The sequence below is a fragment of the Phyllobates terribilis genome, unplaced genomic scaffold, assembly GCF_046119375.1.
Source record: "Phyllobates terribilis strain yellow unplaced genomic scaffold, ASM4611937v1 Scaffold_9__5_contigs__length_417890890, whole genome shotgun sequence".
Classification (NCBI taxonomy): Eukaryota; Metazoa; Chordata; class Amphibia; order Anura; family Dendrobatidae; genus Phyllobates; species Phyllobates terribilis.
The window spans coordinates 140,984,846-141,000,244 of record NW_027362769.1 but is presented as its reverse complement, the minus strand read 5'-3'; the positions used below and the strand labels follow the sequence as shown (position 1 = coordinate 141,000,244).

Genomic DNA, 15,399 nt, shown 5'->3' with positions numbered 1-15,399 from the left:
CCCCCACTACAATGAGGAAGCTAGTGGCTTGTCTAGGCATCTTTGAAATCCTTTTAAGAGCTATATAAGTGAATTAAATAAATAAATAAATATTATGTAAAAAAAAAAGTCTAAAAATAAAATAAACATATTTGGTATTGACATACATTTTTTATACCATGCAGTAAATATTGCTGCCAGAATTGCTGTTTTTTTTTCAGCCACTGATCCTCCCCATAAAAATGAAATAAATAACAGTCAGAAAGTTATATGCACCCAAAATAGGTACCAATAAAAAATTAAAACTGTGCCCCGGGGAAATAAGCCCTCACATAGCTCCATCAACAATTTTTTTTTGTTAAAAGTAATAAAACAAAAATAGAAACTATAGAAATCAAATATGGAATCTGACCAGCAAAATAGTTACCGTGTTATTTTTGCAGTGAATGCTATAAAAATGAAATCCGTGTGACAATAGCATTATTTATTTATTTATTTTTTTATTCCACCCCACAAAGAATTTATTTTCCTGCTTTAATGATAAATTACATAGTGCCATTCAAATACACAGCTGATTCAACTAAAATTTGTCAATGGAAAAATAAAAAAAAGATTGCGGAACCGGAAGACAAAGAAGAAAAACAAACGTAAATAAAAATAAGCTGCAGCGGGAAGACGTTCAATGTTCCACTATTTTACTTCTATATGGTATTTATTGTAATGTGAAGCTGTTTTCTAAAAGTTACCTTGTTCTATTTCATTTGTAATTGTGGCAAGATCTCCGCCGTGTGTCCTGCAGTAGTTAGAAGCCGAATACCAGTCCATCATAAGGTCATCCTTGTAGACAAAGAAGCACTATAAAATGATGATGATGATGATGAGGCTTTGGTATAAATAAATTCATGATGTATTAAAGGGTCTGTTCGTAAAGAGGGGATCTCCCAAGAAACATGTCGGATGCATAGCCTGGACTTGCAATATCTGTGCCACAGACCCCCATAGACACCAACCTTGTCTCCATAGTAGAGCCAGTCCTCCGGACAGATCCCATACTCCTGGTCATCATCAATGTCCACCGGGATGTAGTGTTTTTCAATCTTTAATGTTACATTTCTTTTACAGATGACGGGATTGATAGAATGACAACTGGAAAAACTCCACAGACCTGAAGAATACAACGTATGGGGATAACAGAGGCAATGTAACAGTCATAGTTTCATTTAAAAAAAAAGAAAGCAAAATTATCCAAAAATCCGTGAGTTTCTTAAAAAATTCTAATCTTTATTCCATTATATAAAAACAAAGGTAGGGATATTCATACATTAAAAAAGTGTTATCATCCTTCTATGACTAAGGGCTTCGGCCAGAAACGCGTCACAAGGATGATAACACTTTTTTAATGTACGGATATCCCTACCTTTGTTTTTATACGATGGAATAAAGGTTCGAATTTTTTAAGAAACTCACACCTTTTGTATCCTTTTGCTCTCTTTTTTTTGTGAATTTACCGATGGTCAACGGATAAGGATCCAGGCGGTTCAATCTAACATTGTAATAAGATCGAAGCAGTAAACAAACATCGGCCTTCATATTAGGTTACTAGGCAACCGGTAAATACACTGTGCCTGTAACCCATATGCCTACTCTGAAATATCATAGTAAGAACCAGGAGAGACAAAAGAGTAAATATGGAATAAAATAGATATTTTATTTAATACAAATGTAAAATTCAAAATATTCAATCAGAAAATAGTCAATAGTCAGCTGCAAACGCTGGCTTTCTCAAGAGGCATTCTCATAGCCAGTGAACAGGACCTTAAATAAGCCCTCCCACAGATCACATGGTACACCACATGACGGGAATAGAGTCATGTGACCGGAAGGTCCTCAACAACATATGCACCATGGCCCATGCGTCGGGCCTCCCGGGTCCCCACGGTACGGGCATTGGCCGTCAAGCGGCGGCGCGCACCCAGGAGCTCGATGACGCACATGCCGGGAGCGGCGAAACGCGCATCGGGGCATCCACTCGCCGGGATATCATCTTCTGCTGCGGCCCTCCACATTACCTCCCATCATATCCAGTGGTAAGCATTACTTGTGCGACTTACCGTTTGAATTAATGGATTTAATATTAAGCCACATGCACTATTTCTCTGACCTGATTCAGGGCTTTTCACTCAATATGGTACATGTTGCTGTGATGTGGCAATCTTTATTGGGGGGCATGTGATAGAGCGCAGCAGTCGTTTCTCCCAGCACACTGCACTTTATGTCTGTCATGACTATTTTCTGATTGAATATTTTGAATTTTACATTTGTATTAAATAAAATATCTATTTTATGCCATATTTACTCTTTGTCTCTCCTGGTTCTTACTATTGTAATAAGATCGCCTCTAAACCTTTGTTTTTCCAATCTGAATAACCCCAATGTTGATAACCTGTCTTGATATTGTGGTCCACCCATTCCCTGAATAACCTTGGTTGCTCTCCTCTGCACCCGCTCTAGTTCAGCTATCTGCTTCTTATACATGTGGCACCCCAGAGGGTCTGGTTGCCACAGTGGTAGTAATACCATGTCTGGGAGCAAAACAGGAGTTTCCTGGTCAGGACCACATGACATTCAACACCTCCTGCTCCAGACCAGAAAAGGGGAGGATCCTGCCCTATATAACTGGATCTGGAGGCGGGGTTAGTGAGTCGAGTCAGAGTCTAAGCCAGTGTCAGGAGTCAGATAGGACATGAAGGAGCAAGGAGCCAGGGACTGGAGCTGGAGTTAGCTCATCCTGGCCAGTGTACACAGAGGACCAGACACCGGAGTATGAGGATATGGGACCCTTCAGGCCCAGCAGCAGATACCTCAGGGCAGGGGATTGCAGGTCTCCTGGCCCAACAGAAGCCCGGAGGCTCAGCCACACGAAAGGACCAGTACCGCCACAGAGGAGCGAGGAATACACAAGGTCCGAGTCGCCAGCCATACGGGTGAGCGCAGCACGTTACACTCAGGGACGTGGGCTACAACACGACTATAAGCGGGATAGCCAAAGAGTACAGTCAGAACGGCAGGCCTACAACTCCACCTGGCCAGGGGGATTCTAGGATTTCTCCCAGACTGACCAGGCCCTCATCCCTAGCAAGTACTCCCGTTAGGGCCTATATAATTGCCACCAGTAAAGACCCTAGGACTGCACTGCAACGACTCCGTGTCGCATACCGTGGTGAAGATTTCCGGCCATCTGCTGCCGTTTTCCCGCCATTGTCCGCCATTTTCGGGTCGCCGCGAGGGAAGAAGAGGGGCGTGATCGCTGAAAACGTGCGAAGTCCAAAGCCCCGCCCCACGCACTGACGCAGCGCCAGGTCCTGGAAGGAGCCACAGCGAACGCTGACGTCAAACGCGTGCGACGCTAGGTCCTCGACGGAGACAATCGCCTGCGGAACTGCGGCCTACGGAAGGAAAAAGAAGGAAGGTAGGCCACGGTTCACTAGGGGGGAGGAAGACGCCCGATATGGAGGGAACTTCAACCACCAGCGCGGCCGCTGCCGCGGTAATGCCATTCACCATGCCTTATATACCGGGGGCAGCGTGGTTGCCCCAGTACTCAGGAGAGTCGCACACCCTGAGTGACTTCAAGGAGAAACTAAGCAGTTTATTTAAAGTATACCCCCTGTCCGAGGAACAGAAAGTCAGCATCCTTATTGTTATGATCTGCTACAAGCACTAAGGAAAGACAGGAGATCTGTCCCTACAATAGAACTAAGCTGGATCCCTACGATGTAACGGGGAACCTGATCCTGCGATCAGACCCGCTAAAGTCCTCGGCTAGTCTGAACGAAGACCTATAGATATGAGGAAGGGATCCCTACAAGAACTAGGGACTGGGAGAAGGATGGACACCTCCTAGCAGAAATTGTAGCAAAAATAAGACAAACAAACAACATAGAACATAGAGGTCCAAAGACCTAGCAAAACTGACTGAGAAAGGTAACAGAGCACCAAGCTAGCTCAAGAGTAGAAATTACAATGAAGTCCAGCAAGGCCAGGAGGGCGGAGCAGGATTAAATAGCCAAAAAAGGTCATGTGACCAGCAAACTAGAAAAAACCTAACAGGAGAGTTCTAACAGTACCCCCTCTTCTAAGAGGATCCTCCGGATCCCCTAGGCCCGGGCTTATCAGGAAACCTCCTGTGAAACACTCTGACAAGTCTGGAAGCAGAAACATCATCCGCCCTCACCCACGAGTTATCCTCGGGTCCGAAACCCTTCCAAGCGACGAGATACTGCAAACTCCCTCTATACCGTCTAGAATTTAGGATGCAGGAAATTTCATATTCCCCGTCCTCCACCTCCGGAGGAACAGTGGCAGAGGCGTCACCATTCGACACATCAGCTCTTTTCAACAGAGAAACATGAAACACCGGATTAATCTTCCAGGAGGTAGGAACCTCCAACCTAACAGCAGATTGGTTAACTATCTGAAGTACCTTAAAGGGCCCTACAAACTTGGGACCCAATTTTTTAGAAGGAATCCTCAATCGCAGATTCTTAGAGGACAACCAAACCATGTCACCAATAGCAAACAAAACCTCTTGCCGCTTCCTATCAAAGTACCTCTTAGATTTTTTGTTAGCCTCCTGAAGATTACTACGCACATCCGTCCAAACTCTCTCCAAATGACCGGAAAAACTCTCCTCCTCAGGCACAGCCGATACCAATTTGGAGAATGACCCAAAAGACGGATGTCTCCCAGAACAACAAAAAAAAGGCGAACACCCAGCAGAAGAGGATGTATGGTTGTGAAGAGCAAATTCAGCAAGTGGCAGAAACTCAGACCACCCCTCTTGACTGTCCGCCACAAAACAACGCAATAACTGCTCAACATCCTGGTTCTTTCTTTCTGTCTGGCCATTAGACTCAGGATGATATCCGGATGAAAACGACAAATGAACTCCCAACCTGTCACAAAAGGCACGCCAAAAACGAGCCACGAACTGAGGTCCCCTATCTGAAACAATGTCAGTAGGAACGCCATGTAGTCTGACAATTTCCTTGACAAAGGCCTTAGCGAGTGTCTTAGCACAGGGCAGTTTGATGAAGGGAACCAAGTGACACATCTTGCTAAAACGGTCCACGACCACCCAGATGACCGTGAAACCCTCACAGGGGGGAAGGTCAGTAATAAAGTCAATAGCCAGATGTGTCCAAGGTGCACTAGGAACCTCCAGAGGGCAAAGCAACCCCGCAGCAGGAGCATGCGAAGACTTAGATCTAGCACACACAGTACATTGACGCACCCACTTAATGGCTTCCCTCTGCCATCCAGGCCACCAAAAACTGCGACCCACAAGTCTCTTGGTCTCAGAAATTCCTGGATGACCTGCCAACCGAGACTCATGATACTCAACAAACAAATCTCTCCTAAAGGTCCTAGGCACAAACAACCTCCCATGGGGAGTGTTAGATGGGGCATTCTCCTGCGCTTTAAGAATCTCATCCTCCAAAACAGAGTCCAAAGCAGCAATCACAACACCTTCTTGTAAAATGCTCTCCTCCTCCTCAGCACCGACCATGGGAGAAAAGCTGCGAGACAAAGCATCAGCTTTAACATTCTTGGTACCCGGGATGTAAGCAACGGAAAAATTAAACCGCGAGAAAAAAAGTGCCCACCTAGCCTGACGGGCATTCAAGCGCTTGGCAGCATCAAGATAGATCAGATTTTTATGATCAGTGAAAACCTGAATGGGAAATTCAGCACCTTCCAAGAGATGACGCCAGTGTTCAAATGCGAGTTTAATAGCCAGCAATTCCTGATTACCAATATCGTAATTAAGTTCAGTTTCAGAAAATTTTTTTGAAAAAAAGGCACAGGGATGTACTCCATCCTTGTTTTCCTGAGACAACACCGCACCGACCCCCACAGAAGAAGCATCAACCTCAACCAAAAACGGCTTAGTCACATCAGGCTGCATAAGGATGGGAGCAGAGGTGAACCTCTCCTTTAGAAACACAAAAGCTTCAATGGCCTCAGAAGTCCACTGAACCGTATTAGCACCTTTCCTGGTGAGATCGGTCAGTGGTTTGACAATAATAGAAATTTGTTTTATGAATTTTCTGTAATAATTGGCGAAACCCAAAAACCTCTGTATCGATTTCAAACCAATAGGCCTAGGCCATTCCTGCACAGCTTGAACTTTCACCGGGTCCATCTCAAAGCCCTCGCTGGAGATAATGTAGCCCAAAAAACTAATTCTCTGAACAGCGAACTCACATTTCTCCAGCTTAGCAAAAAGCAAATTGTCAATCAATAACTGCAATACCTCACGTACGCTCCGCCAATGAGACTCCAGATCCGGCGAATAAATCAAAATGTCATCCAAATACACAACCACATTTTTGCCAATCAAAGGTCTAAGGATGTCATTAATAAGATTCTGAAAAAATGCTGGAGCATTGGTAAGACCAAAAGGCATAACCAGATTCTCAAAATGACCCACAGGAGTGTTAAAAGCAGTCTTCCATTCATCACCCTCCTTCATACGCAACAAATTGTATGCTCCCCGGAGATCAATTTTAGAGAACCACTTGGCCCCCACTAACTGGTTAAACAAATCAGGAATCAATGGCAGTGGGTAAGGATTGCGTACAGTAATTTTATTAATCTCACGAAAGTCCAGACAAGGACGTTAACCGCTGTCCTTTCTTTAACAAAAAAAAATCCAACAGCCACAGGAGACTTGGAAGGCCTAATGTGACCGGCGGCCAAGCTTGTCTGTATGTATTCCTCCAAAGCCTTTCTCTCAGGAATAGTAAGATTAAATAAACTACTTTTAGGAAGAGTCGCTCCAGGGACAAATTCAATGGTACAATCATAGTCTCTATGGGGAGGAAAAATTTGCAATTCCTTCTCAGAAAAAACTTTCCAAAAATCCTGAATAGGTACAGGTAATTCCCCTTTATCCACAGCAGCAATGCGACCGTTACAACACTTGTCATAACACTTAGGGCTCCAGGACTTAATTTCATTGGTAGACCAATCCAGTACAGGATTATGCAATTTTAACCAGGGTAACCCCAACACTACTGGAGAAGGCAAATTATTTAATACTACCAAATCCAAATTCTCTTGGTGAATACCATTAATAGTGAGGGGAAATTCACAGACCTTGTGAGTAACACTCTTTAACGAGAGCCATCGACAGAAACCACGGCAATAGGGGATGACAAAGGTTTGGGTTTTAATTTAAGTTTTTCCAAGAATCTCCCATCAATCACATTCAGAGTAGAACCACAATCCACAAATACCCAAAATTCAATTCATTCTTCCTGAGCAGTGGTAGTAGCAGAAAGAAGTACACCCTTAGTATTTAAACAGGCTATACTGGCGTAACTGACCTTTTTTTTTTCTTTGTTCATACGAAGCACACAGTTCTTAATGAAATGGTCAGATCCACCGCAATAGAAGCACAAACCTTCAGAAAATCTGCGGTCTTTTTCCTGAGAGCGGGGTGACATCGCCCCAATCTCCATCGGCTCCCCAATGTCAGTACAGACCCTCTCAAGACTTGGAGCTGACATGGCAGAGGAATTACTCTCATTAACCCTTGCATGCAGTCTCCTGTCCACCTGTATAGCTAATTGCATTGCCTCCTGCAAGTTTCCAGGTGAAGGATAAGCAATCAGAAGATCCTTAACCCTTTCACCTAGCCCCGCAAGAAGCAAAATTTTCAAAGCTGAATCGTTCCACCCCACCTGAGCAGACCACCGACGGAAGTGAGTACAATAATTTTCCACATTACCTGATCCCTGCCTCAAACGTCTTAATTCAGACTCAGCAGATGAGACACGATCAGGATCATCATACAACAACCCCAAAGCAGAAAAAAAACTATCCACTGATCTAAAGCATGGATTACTAGGTTGGAGAGAAAAGGCCCATCCCTGAGGTTCTTTGCGCAAAAGTGACATTATGAACCCTATGCGCTGTGATTCATCACCAGAGGATCTGGGCCTCAAACGAAAATACAGCAAACAAGCATTTTTAAAGGAAAAAAAATCTTGTTGTTCACCAAAAAAATAGATCAGGCAGATGTACCTTTGGCTCCACAAAATGCGCTCCAGAACAGCTACTCACGTGTTGTTGGAGCTCGGCCACCTCCAGAGAGAGTCCCTGCAAGCGTTGAGCCAAATCCTAAACCGAGACCATGATGGAAACTGGAGGTCTTTCCTTAGAGAATTTTTTGGGCTGGACTTACTGTTATGATCTGCTACAAGCACTAAGGAAAGACAGGAGATCTGTCCCTACAATAGAACTAAGCTGGATCCCTACGATGTAACGGGGAACCTGATCCTGCGATCAGACCCGCTAAAGTCCACGGCTAGTCTGAACGAAGACCTATAGATGTGAGGAAGGGATCCCTACAAGAACTAGGGACTGGGAGAAAGATGGACACCTCCTAGCAGAAATTGTAGCACAAATAAGACAAACAAACAACATAGAACATAGAGGTCCGAAGACCTAGCAAAATTGACTGAGAAAGGTAACAGAGCACCAAGCTAGCTCAAGAGTAGAAATTACAATGAAGTCCAGCAAGGCCAGGAGGGCGGAGCAGGATTAAATAGGCAAAAAAGGTCATGTGACCAGCAAACTAGAAAAAAACTAACAGGAGAGTTCTAACACTTATAGGCCAGTTGATTGGTGCAGCCCAGAGAGAAGTAAAGTCCTGGTAAACCAGGGAAAAAGGGACTGTAAAAGAGATACTGGCCTGCCTAAAGGACACTTTTGACACCCGTACTACGGCAGAGATAAAGATGAAGTTTTATGGGTGCAAACAACGGGCACAGGACAGTGTACGGGACTATGCTTTAAACCTACAGGAGGCGCTGAGGGCCATCAAACAGGTAGACCCTGACAGTGTGCGTGATGAAAACAGATTGTTAACTGAACAATTTATTGAGGGTTTACTGTCCAGCGCCCACCGAACCCAGCTGCGCATAGTGGCTCTGCAAAACCCTGACTTGGACTTTGCTCAGTTTAAGGACAGGGCCATCCGGGTGCTACGAGAACCAGCACCAGGTGGCGCTACAGCTCACCGCTGCCCAGCTATCACCTACCACCAGGAGGTGGCACTCTTTTCCCCGGAGCCTGTAGGAGCTGATGCACAAACTCTGGACAGTGCCCCGTCAACAGACCTGCACCATCAGGTCCAAGAGCTAACTAAAAGTGTAACTGCGCTAACCAAAACTGTGCAGTCCTTGCAGGTGTATCCCAAAGGAAAGATCCAGCTGGCTTCCAGTCCGGAGGACTTCCCGTGGCGCCGACAGAAGAGGATTCCACCATCCAGAGGGAGGAACAGCGACTGCTACGACCAGGACGGACAACACATCTGCCGCCGCTGCAACCAGCCAGGACATTATGCAAGGTACTGTCATTTAAACGAGAGAAACCTGAGGCAGAGGGCCAACCCCCAGGCGTAAGACCACTAGGCCCATCAAGCTGGCGAGACAAATATGTGGGAGGACGACCGGTCCTACCTGTCGTGCTGGACGGCTTTCCAATGAGCGCGTTGCTGGACACTGGGTCCCAGGTGACCACCATCCCCTACATTCTTTTCAAACGGTACTGGACTGACTCTGACATTACCCGCTGTCCAGATGAACATTTGAGCATTTATGCCAGCAATGGTCAACCCGTACCTCAGGTGGGGTTCAAAGAAGTGACCATAAAGGTTGGCAAAGTCGAACTGCCAGCACAAGGACTGATTATTGTCGACATTGATCGCCGAGAAAGTCATCCTATGATAACTTTAGGCACTAATGTCATTGAAAATTGTCTTGCAGAGATAATTGTCTTGCTACAGCAGGTTGCGGAGACCGCCAGTTCCAGCCAGCAGCGGGTTCTACAAAGAGAGATCAGAGCACTGATGAAAAGACAACAGGTAGAACTGTCTGGTGGTGAGATTGGCAGTGTTAGGATGAGTGACCCATTCCCTATTGCCATGCCCCCAAGAAGTGAAATGCTGATATGGTGCCGGGCAGCCATCGGTCTAAGGGGTAGAGATTACCAGGCCCTGGTAGAGCCCGTCTACTCTGACAGTAGGCTAACCATTTTGACAGCCAGGGGGGTGGTTGATGTCCGCCATGGGAGAGTGCCAGTCCGCATCCTGAACATTGGGGAAAAAGAAGTCCATTGGCCCCGGTATGCCACCCTAGCCAAACTATTCACCGTCAATCAAAATTCTGTAAAGACAGTGGAACCCTTACCTCCATCCAAACAGGCGGAGGATAATGGCTCCAAGGGACAGATGGAGGACTGGTGTCAGAAGCTGCATGTGGGCACTGACTCCACCCCTCAACATCAAAAACAAGGAGTATACCGGGTGGTCCAGGAGTATGAGAGGGTCTTCAGTAAACACGCACTCGACTTCGGGCAGGTAAAGGGGGTTCAACACCATATCCCCACGGGAGACCATCCACCCATTAAAGAAAGGTACCCGCCTGTACCGCCAGCACACTACCAAAATGCCAAAGGGATGTTGCGAGAGATGAAGGAGGCTGGGGTAATAAAAGACAGTTGTAGCCCCTGGGCAGCTCCATTAGTTCTCGTAAAGAAAAAGGATGGCACAATGAGAATGTGTGTAGACTACAGGCAAATTAACCGCATAACTCATAAAGATGCATACCCGCTACCCAGGATAGAGGAGTCACTAGCTGCATTAAAATCTGCTAATTATTTCTCTACTTTGGATCTTACTAGTGGGTATTGGCAGGTTCCTGTAGCAGAGGCGGATAAGGAAAAGACCGCATTCACCACCCCGATGGGCCTCAGCGAGTTCAACTGCATGCCATTCGGGCTCTGCAACGCCCCAGGAACCTTCCAGCGGTTGATGGAGTGCTGTCTAGGACATAAGAATTTCGAGACGGTCCTCCTGTACCTGGATGATGTCATAGTATACTCCAAGACATATGAGGATCATCTGAAGCACCTGGCGGAAGTGTTTGAAGCCCTGGCTGGCTTTGGCCTGAAGGTGAAGCCATCAAAGTGCCACCTGCAGAAGCCCAAAGTACAGTACTTAGGACATGTGGTAAGCGCTGACGGTGTAGCACCAGACCCCAACAAGATCACCGTAATCAAGGACTGGCCAAGACCCTCCACTATTAAGGAAGTGCGGCAGTTCCTCGGGTTGGTAGGCTACTACCGAAGGTTTATACCAGGCTTCACCAAGATGGAGGCACCTATGCAGGACCTCCTGATAGGCCAGTCCAGAAAGGCCAAGAACCAGAAACCACCATTCAAATGGGACAAGCTGGAAGATGAGTCCTTCACCAGGCTGAAGATGGCTCTCACAGGAGACGAGGTCCTGGCCTACCCTGATTATGGACAGCCCTTCATCCTTCACACGGACGCGAGCAACGTGGGACTGGGAGCGGTGCTGTCCCAGATCCAACAAGGCAGAGAAAGGGTAATAGCCTACGCCAGCAGGAAGCTCCGGCCAACAGAAAGAAACCCAGAAAACTACAGCTCCTTCAAGTTGGAGTTCCTTGCCATCGTCTGGGCCGTGATACGGCGCTTCAAGCATTATCTCGCCTCCTCCAAATGCACCGTCTTCACGGATAATAACCCGCTGACACACCTGGACACTGCAAAACTTGGTGCCCTGGAACAAAGATGGATGGCCCGACTGTCTAATTATGAGTTCACCATCAAGTACCGGGCTGGGCACAAGAATGCAAACGCAGATGCACTGTCCAGAATACCTAACTTGCCAGAAGGGGGAGAAGACCCAGAGGAGCTGGAAGAGATAGAAATCCCCGCGTTCCACCGCCATGGGATAAAGCAGTGCTCCCATTGTGTGAAGAACAGGTGCTCTGCCAACAGAGAAGCCACGTTCAATCCATTGCCTCACCATGGATGGGCAGAAACACAAGACAGTGACCCGGCTGTTCGCCTAGTCAAAGAGTTGCTGACACAAGCTGACTCATACCCTGATTCAGATGCTCCGGAAGAGACCAAACAGCTGTGGAAAGAAAAGAGCAAGCTGTTCATCTATGAAGGGAAGCTGTGTCGAAGAACTGTCAACTCCCGGACACATGAGCAGGCCTGGCAGGTGGTAGGCCCGAGGTGGGATGCGTCTATGGTCTTGGAAGCGTACCACGATGGAGCAGGACACTTCGGATGGAAGAAGCTGGAAGTCCTGCTACGTGAACGGTTCTTTTGGGCTGGCATGAGGAAAGCAATCGAGAGGTGGTGTCGAGAATGTGGACCATGCAAACTGAGAAGAAAAGACCGTGACAGCCAGAGGGCTCCCCTGCAGCCCATCATCACCAAGCAGCCACTCGAACTGGTAGCCCTGGACCATGTGAAGCTATCCCCGAGCAGGTCAGGCTATGTCTACGCTCTCACCATCGTAGGCCACTACTCCCGGTTCCTGGTAGTAGTGCCAGTCAAGGACCAAACGGCTCAGACAGCAGCCAGAGCTTTCCAACAGCACTTCTGCCGCCCGCATGGTTACCCAGAACGTGTGCTAACTGACCAAGGTCCGGCCTTCGAAGCGGAGGTATTCCAGGAATTCTGCAACCTGTATGGCTGCAAGAAGATCCAGACAACGCCTTATCACCCCCAGACCAACGGGATGTGTGAAAAGATGAATCAGGTGGTGATAGTGACGCGCCCCCTGGGCCGTGGGGACACCCGGAGCCGGGCCTCGTGGATGCTGGGGGTTGTAGCCACCGTGGCGGCAACCCGGTCCATGACCCAGGGCGGTAAAACCAAGGGGGTAGTCTATGTGTACAAATATCAATGTCCGACTACGCCACCTGTGGATTGCGGTTATTGGTATCCGCCGCTGCGGAGCAGCCCACTGAAGCCGATGGTGTGTGTGCAGCAAGATGATGTGACTCCCCACAGGAAGAGTGTAGCTTCAGGGCAGCGTGTATGGGTGATGGTGGTTATGGTGCAGATAGTCAGTAATGACACGGAGTCAGATGTGCAGTCCCAGGTCTTTACTCACGATTGTAGCAGTTCCAGATACAGGGTCAGTGTAGGAGCACACGGTGTCCTGTGTTCACGCAGTGAGGGGCTCGGTCGACCCTCAGGTATCTCTGGAGCATTTATCAGGACCCCCTTTCTGTGTGTCCTCTCTGGCCTCTCTCCTTGTATCCCACACCTAGCGGCACCTCTGTCCAGTGTCCTCGGCCCTTGGCGGGCGACGTGTGTTCCGTCCCCTGGCCCTATGTGGCTACTTTCCTAGTGGCTGGTGTGGACGGCCTGCTGTACTTGAAGTGCTGCAGCCTCCGGTTCCCAGTTGAGCCCTGTAGTCTCTGCTGGTTGGGGGACCCGGTTCCCCTTCTTGGCCTGACCCCCCTACCTCCTGGCAGCGGCGGGCGTACGGGTGGCTTGCTGCACAACCCGTACCCCTGGGGTCCCTTCTCTCCCCGTCCTGGAGCCGTCCTGCTCCCACTCCTCTCTTCTCCTTCCAGGCTCAGGCCTCCTGGCTAGGCCCGCCTCTGGAGCAGAGCTCATGCAGAGCCTCTGCTCCTGTCAATTTCCCTCAGACTGAACTCTGTCTGGACCCCTGAACCAAGATGGTTCCTTACTTTTATACCTCCTACTACTGTGCTCCCAGGATCTATGTCCTCCACCCACCCACTACATAGTTCCCCCTCTCTAGGTGGTTCTTCCCCACTCCAGCCAGGGATCAGAGACACTTGTGCTCTCTCATGGGAGCATTATCGCCCTGTCCTCCGGAAATGTGGTGTAGTGGATGTAGTGTTAGGGTCCTGAGCCATACTCCTTCCTTACCTGAGAGTGAGGTACTACATCCCTGGATGAGATGCAATAACTCTGTGGCGACCGAACCCTCAGGGGCGCCACAATAGACCTACTGAAGACATTGCCCCTGGAGGAATGCAGTCTGTGGCCAGAAAAGTTGCCAGACCTGGTGGACCTCTACAATCATATCCCAGTGAATTCCACCAACTGCACACCTGCTTACCTGATGAGAGCAAGACCTGGTAAGCTGCCCGTCGACCTGGATATGGGAGTTTTGACGCCAGAGGACGCCTCACCAGATGCAGATTGGGATACTGAGCGGCAGCAGCAATACCGCAAGGTACAGGAAAGTGTTGAAAGAAGTCTGTCTCAAGCAAGACAAGAAGACTTACAATCAACATGCACCTGCTGTTCCCCTGTCACCTGGAGAGCAAGTCCTAAAGAGGAAGAGGCGACTCCACAAGTTGGATGACCAGTGGGAGGAAGAGCCGTACACCGTTCTACCCTCAAACCATGATAACACCAAGGTGTGTCTCATAAGTAAGGACGGAGGTGAGACAACAGCAACAGTTTCCCGAGACCACCTGAAGAAATGTCCCGAGCAGCTGCAACATGCTAAAGAAGGCCAAGATATCCCTCAACCCGCAGAGGAAGTGGAAGAAATGGTCAGCACGGTACTCGGAGAATTTCCATGGCCGTGGACACAAGTAAATAATGCAATAGTTGTGCCAGTCCTTACATTTCTCCAACCAGCCCCTCAAGAAGCTGTAGAAGTCCCAGTAGAGTTGGAAGAACCATTGGCCCCGGAGACAGAAGATTCCTCATCAGCAGACCAGGAGAATCTACAGTACCCTCTGCTAGTAGCGAGCCTGTCGTACCCACGGTAAGCCAAAGGATCCGTAGGAAGCTGCCCAACCTACCAGAGACACCTCCAAACACCTGTAGTGAGGTGAACATTGAGCCCACCACACCAGGGGTAAATACAGGGGACCAAGGTAGAACACAGGCAGACAGTGTGTTACGTAGGTCTACCAGAATCACCAGAGGTCAGATCCCTGCTCGATGGAGAATTTGAAATGTAAAATATAACTGAAATGTTAATATGTATGTACTAATTGTGTTTTTCCAGTTACCCGACAGGGTCCAAAGACTTTTAGGTTATGGACAATGGATAACCAAAAACTTTGCCTGTAAATAGTTGCACCTATAAAGTGCCCCTTTGTGCCAGACCACAGAACAAAAACCCGTGGAGGTGGCTGAAGACGTGGTCCAGCATCCGGATCATCAATGCCCTGTAGCCACCCCAGGGCCCCCGTGGAGGGTTTGGGACGGGTCCCTCAAACTACATCTTCTTCAGTGGAATGGACACCTGGTTACGGATGATACCGTGACCTATAAAGACTATAATGCTTGTAAATATTCTAATGTACATTGTATTTGCTATTGTATTTGTTACCTGTTGTTTTTGCAAAATATTCTCAGTCCCGGAGTACTGAAATTTACTAGGGGGGAATGTGGCACCCCAGAGGGTCTGGTTGCCACAGTGGTGGTAATACCATGTCTGGGAGAAAAACAGGAGTTTCCTGGTCAGGAACACATGACATGCAACACCTCCTGCTCCAGACCAGAAAAGGGGAGGATCCTGCCCTATAT

At 47.9% G+C, this 15,399-nt stretch overlaps 1 protein-coding gene across 4 annotated transcripts in view; it reads right to left on the bottom strand.

The window, feature by feature from the left end:
• PLA2R1 (phospholipase A2 receptor 1) overlaps nucleotides 1-15,399 on the bottom strand; it is a 171,970-nt gene that overhangs the window by 34,825 nt on the left and 121,746 nt on the right. For all 4 annotated transcript variants that reach the window (XM_073647079.1, XM_073647076.1, XM_073647078.1 and 1 more), the window contains 2 exons: nucleotides 990-1,144; nucleotides 726-834 (listed from right to left, as the gene is read on the bottom strand). In XM_073647079.1, the coding sequence (XP_073503180.1) occupies nucleotides 726-834; nucleotides 990-1,144 (264 nt within the window). The remainder of the gene's footprint in view (nucleotides 1-725; nucleotides 835-989; nucleotides 1,145-15,399) is intronic.